The sequence below is a fragment of the Condylura cristata genome, unplaced genomic scaffold (assembly GCF_000260355.1).
Source record: "Condylura cristata isolate star-nosed mole 26May11 unplaced genomic scaffold, ConCri1.0 scaffold00029, whole genome shotgun sequence".
Classification (NCBI taxonomy): Eukaryota; Metazoa; Chordata; class Mammalia; order Eulipotyphla; family Talpidae; genus Condylura; species Condylura cristata.
The window spans coordinates 25335233-25340452 of record NW_004567130.1 but is presented as its reverse complement, the minus strand read 5'-3'; the positions used below and the strand labels follow the sequence as shown (position 1 = coordinate 25340452).

The 5220-nt window shown below is 36.8% G+C and overlaps 1 protein-coding gene across 1 annotated transcript in view; it reads left to right on the top strand.

Moving 5' to 3' along the window:
- FMN2 (formin 2) overlaps nucleotides 1–5220 on the top strand; it is a 108923-nt gene that overhangs the window by 25669 nt on the left and 78034 nt on the right. Inside the window, exon 4 of the mRNA XM_012730879.1 lies at nucleotides 4713–5210. Within this exon, the coding sequence (XP_012586333.1) occupies nucleotides 4713–5210 (498 nt within the window). The remainder of the gene's footprint in view (nucleotides 1–4712; nucleotides 5211–5220) is intronic.

Sequence of the window (5220 nt, the reverse complement as noted above, 5' to 3'; positions counted from 1 at the left end):
AAGCCTCTCACCCTCCACATCTCTGGCCTGTACCCCAGTTCTGTATGAATAAATAAATAAATCTTTAAAAAAAGAAAAAAAAAGCAAAGTTATATCGTGCATGAAAGTTATGTAACCCCCTGAAGGGGAAATAAGGACATAATGTTGTTCAAGAACTTTGTGTCTATGAACTTTGTTGATATACAACACACTGGTGCTTTTCAAAAAATCACAGCTAGATTGATGAAGTGTAATTATTCTTTTATGAATAGTGTCATAAAATAGGTTTTCCTAGTTTCTTTTTGTCAGATACAGAGCTACATGCTGGCTTACTAGGTGAACTCAGCAGCAGGTTATTTAAATTAGCCACTAGCCATTAGTGAACAAAATGAAGGCAAAATAAAGCCATTGTTAATTAAGGAGATACTTTTAAGCCCTTTTTTTATATGTTATTAAATTGTGGTGTAAGGTAATGTATATTTTAAAATCTCATATCCAGGGCATATGTTAGTGAAACCTGTGATAAAAATTGTGCTTTTATATTTGCAGTCAATCTCCCTATGGCTTTTTAATACCATCTCATACTAAAATGATGAGATCTAGTGAATGAAAAGTTTACTTGTAAAGGTATTCTATTTAAACTATGCCAGAGTCAGATGTCAAGACTGGCTTTAGCGTCAGAGAGTATCACTAGTTTACTTACACATTTTAAGTTTTCATCTACCTTTGGTGTGCTAAATAAATTTTCCAATTTTACTAACTTTAGTGCTTCACGACTCTGTTGAAAGAACTAAAAATTTTATTTTTCATGTAAAATACCTTGTCTTTTTCTTCTTAGTCACTAGATGGCAGTTCTGTATCTCTGTATTTGCTACTGTAGAAGGAATGAGAAGTTTTAACCCCGCTCAGCTCTGTATGAATTGTTATCAGAAGAGGTTTTCTGGCCTCTCTGATTCTTCTTGCATCCTACTGTGATCTTAATGGAGAGCTGAGGACTGTTAGTCATGAAGCAGAGTTTTTCTTCTGTGTGAGTTTAGCACTTTTTCTCTCCATTTGAGCACACTGTAATTTATTGAATGTTTTTTGACTTTTATTCTCTCTCTGTAGTTAATTTTTCTGAGAGCTCTGTATTTCTAGAAAAAAATCCTATGACTTGTAAAGCATTTTAACTGAAAAGGATTGAAGGCTGTGGTATTGCTAAAGAGTTTGTTGTTTAAAACAAATGTAACTGGCACTCTTAGGTTAAAAATAAAAGAGGTATAAATTCTCCTTCAGTATTTTTATTGATAACCCTATGGGATTAAGAAAGTTTAAAATAAAACCATCTTCTTTAAACCTTACTAATTCCAAGTAATATGGTCTGAGAACCTGCTCGTTAAAGTATGTAGAATAAAACTCGATCCATAAGAATTAAGGATTTTTAAGATTAATATCAGGCAGCTGGAAGTTGGGTCTCTACAAATTACTCTGTTACGAGTAGACATGTTTATTCAAATGTGTTAGATAATAAAAATAAATTAACCCAATAGCAGCATTATTATCCATTATGTTGTACAGTTGATACGTAAATGAATTCCCAAAGGTCTGCAAAAGACATATGATTTGAGATAAGTGGCAAAATAGTATCTCAGTCCACTTTAAACTCCTCTGAAATTCATCTTCTAATTATTCTGTTAGATGCTTACTTTGATCTTATCCCTAGGTTCTCTTATTGCCCAAATCGACTGCAAACACATTTGAAGCATTGAATATTTTTGTTCACTTTGCATGAAAGTGCAAAGAGCACAGTGCTCTTGATATACATATAGCACTCGGCACAATTTATTGCTTTTTTTTAGAAACATATTTGTTTAGGAACAAATTAAAGAAAAAGATGTAGGATATGAGGAAGCCTCGTTGATGATGCATTACGTACATCTTGGCATAGAAAAGTTTAGAGTAAAAAAACCATTGGTCAGATCAAGAGGAAGGTGTGGGTGATTTTTTTAAAAAGATTTTTATTTATTTTTGCATACAGAAATGGGGTACAAGACAGAGATGCAGGGGTGGTGAGAGGATTCACCAGAGACAGAGTGGGGAGCAGAACAGGCAGATCGATGAAGTACCATGTGGATCACCTCCAGGGCGAGGGATCGAACTCGCACGGAAGAAGCTGGGGCTAGCTTGCAGTGTTGAGTCCTTACCTGTTGCGTCACCAGGGAGGGTCCAGGTGTGGGTGATTATAACTCTGAAGTAATAAGGTCACGTACAGAAAGAGCAAGCTGCTTGGATTTGTTGGGATTTACTAGACAAATCAAAGGGTTGGGGGGAAAATATCGTCTAATGCAATGCAAATTTCTTCTAACCTCTAATGTGAAAGGTTAATACTAGATATGTAAATTAGATAAATTTACATAGTACTTTTTAAACCAACCAAAAATTCATACAAGTAAACAATAAAGACATTTATCCTGATATTTATCAATCAGAGAAAGAAAAATACAAGCTTTGGAGAAAGAGAGGGGAATAGTATCAGAAAACATGGGCTAATCATCCTTGAAGGTTACCTCAGAGTTGATGAATCTTGGCTACTTAATTAACATTTTAATCCAATGCATCTGAGAAAGGGCACAGTGGCGAGGTGGGTAAGAAGAGAAGGGATGTGAAGATACCCTTGCATGTGACATTGAAGATGGGAAGTATCTTGGCAAGACATGTATCATAAGAGAAAATGGAATTTCTGGTAAAGTACATTTTCAGTTTATGGAAACTCCAGTTAGAGCAGAGAACAATTTATTGATTTTATCTTTAGGAGTAGAGAAAAAGTAGAAACAATTCATCACCCATGATTTCTAACTCTCCCTCCTTCCTCCACCTCACATTTCTCATCTCTGTAGGTAAGGATGAGAAAATAATTGTCATATCCTATTCAAATAGCTCAGAAAAATTATAATTTTAGTATTTCATCATTGTTTTATTGTAGGGACTCCAGAGTACCATTTTAGCTGAGTGAAGTCTTTTCCATATGCTACACTTTAAGAAGCCCTGCTTAAATTGTATGCCACTTGCCATATGTTCTTATATTTGCCTCTGTTCTGAAATATCCTTTCAAACTTGAAAGGGAGTGTACTTCATTTTAATGCATAATCTTATTGAATTAAAATATGGAATTTTACTCCTATAGATTCCGTATAGCATGTGTTAGTTTTGTAAATCTGAAATGTCATTGGTTTGAGCCAAAATCTTAGAATGTTTTAGAATTTAGAACATGAAAAACAGAGCACTTACACTTCCATAAGGAATATGATTCAGATTTCATAGACGTCTTGTGGTGTCCTAATTTGCCAGTAATGTCCTAAAATTTAACAGGACTTGAAAATTTGAGAATGTAAGAATATGAATTAAATATTTCTTTAAAATTTACAAAATAAATCGACACAGTGTTAATTTGCCAGCAAGGCTAGGTTCTGAAAGTATCTTGCTTACAAGATAACACAGTAAAGTTTCAAAAATGAACGAATTAACCTTTCAGCAATAACCTTACTTTTCCAGCAATATCTTGGCTTCCTTTTTGACTGCTATAGGCTTAATGTTGTAGCTATGTGCTCTTTTTCTGGGAATCAAGCAATTATGTATTTGAAAAAGTATTTTTGTTGAACATTCTGTTTCTTAGTGGCAAATATTATTTTGTGACATGCAGGTGTTTCAACAACTTGTAAGAATCATAAGCATCTGCATGTAAGATTATACAGGGATGGAAACATTTTAGAAGATTTATTTGTATATGCTTGTTCAGCCAGGCTGACGACAGGCCCCTTGCAATGATTTAGGGGTTTGAAACAATATTTTAAAAATATAATCCCTCAAATTGATATTATATTAAAAATATTACTTATGGTATTGACTCAAATAGATGTTGTCTTTCCTCCATTTGCAGGTATGTGCCCATATAGAGATTCTGTAAAAAAAATTGTGAAGATCACACTTTTCCCACTATAAATATATTTTATTTCTGGGTGTTCAGTTCTATTTTTTTGGATTCTGTGTCTTGTTTTATTCCATACAATGCTGTTTTTATTAGTATGGCTTTGTAGTATACTTTGAAGCTGGGAGTGTGATATCACTGTTCTTTTTTTTTTTTTTTAAATCAGGATCACTTAGATTATTCAGGGTTTCACAGCAGAAAAAGATTTTGGAGACGTCAGTATATTTTTCAGTCCTTTAATGTTGAGACAGGGTACCCTGTACAACGGCAGGCAGACAGAGCGAGAGAGAGACCCAGCACTGCGAGAAGCAGCATAGGAACTCTGCTGCCTAGCCTCTTTCACACTGTTAAGTGTTGAAGTTGCTGGCCCAGGACTAAGTCTACAAAGAACAGATGTAGTAATTGTTACTTTGCAATTATTGTACACCAGCTGTTTACAATGTGTTGCATTTTATTAATCCAGTGTCTTTCAGGAATTAGTGTAACAGCAGATGTCACAAGGCAGGGAAGATAGGTTATCCTGGAAAAGGGCTGTTGTCACTCACAATTTTCTGCTATTTTCAATGGCTTATTATTTATCTTCAATTATAACACTTCAAATGTTAGAAAACAGGGGCCTTAGAACTTTATGGCCACATGTGTCAATCACCTTTAAATCCAAGAGTGGAAGAGGGAAGATACATGGAAGCACGTCTGTGGAGAGGTCTTCCTGGAAGTATACAACAAAAAAATTTTGCTTATATTTATATCTATCTTGGTTTTCTCTCAGGAAGTTTTTGACATGAAGTCTGAGGGACAGGCAACTGTCATTCAACAGCTGGAACAGACCATTGAGGATCTGAGGACCAAAATAGCCGAGCTAGAGAAGCAGTACCCCGTCATGGATCTGCAGGGGACCAGTGGCCATCGCGGGGTTCGGAACGGAGTGGCACCCTCGGAGGAGATCTGCCTCGAAGCTCTCAGGTTAGGTGAAGAGAACGCGCAGCCTCAAAGGATTCTGCAGGCAAAGTCAATCCAGACATCCCCAGCAGAAGAGGACAGAAGGCCAGCCCTGCCTGCTGAGAATGCCCTGCCCGAGTGTCCCCCACGTCCACCAGGGGGTGACAGTGCATCCCCGGGCATGCCGGCTGCCCTCTCGGGCCCTCAGGCAAAATTCTGCTCAGAGATCTCTTTGATTGTGTCTCCAAGGCGAATCTCAGTACAACTCGAAGCACAGACGCAGCTCCCGTCCCCTCTGTCCCTTCCTCAGGGGGACGCTGAAGGGCAGGTGGGGTCAC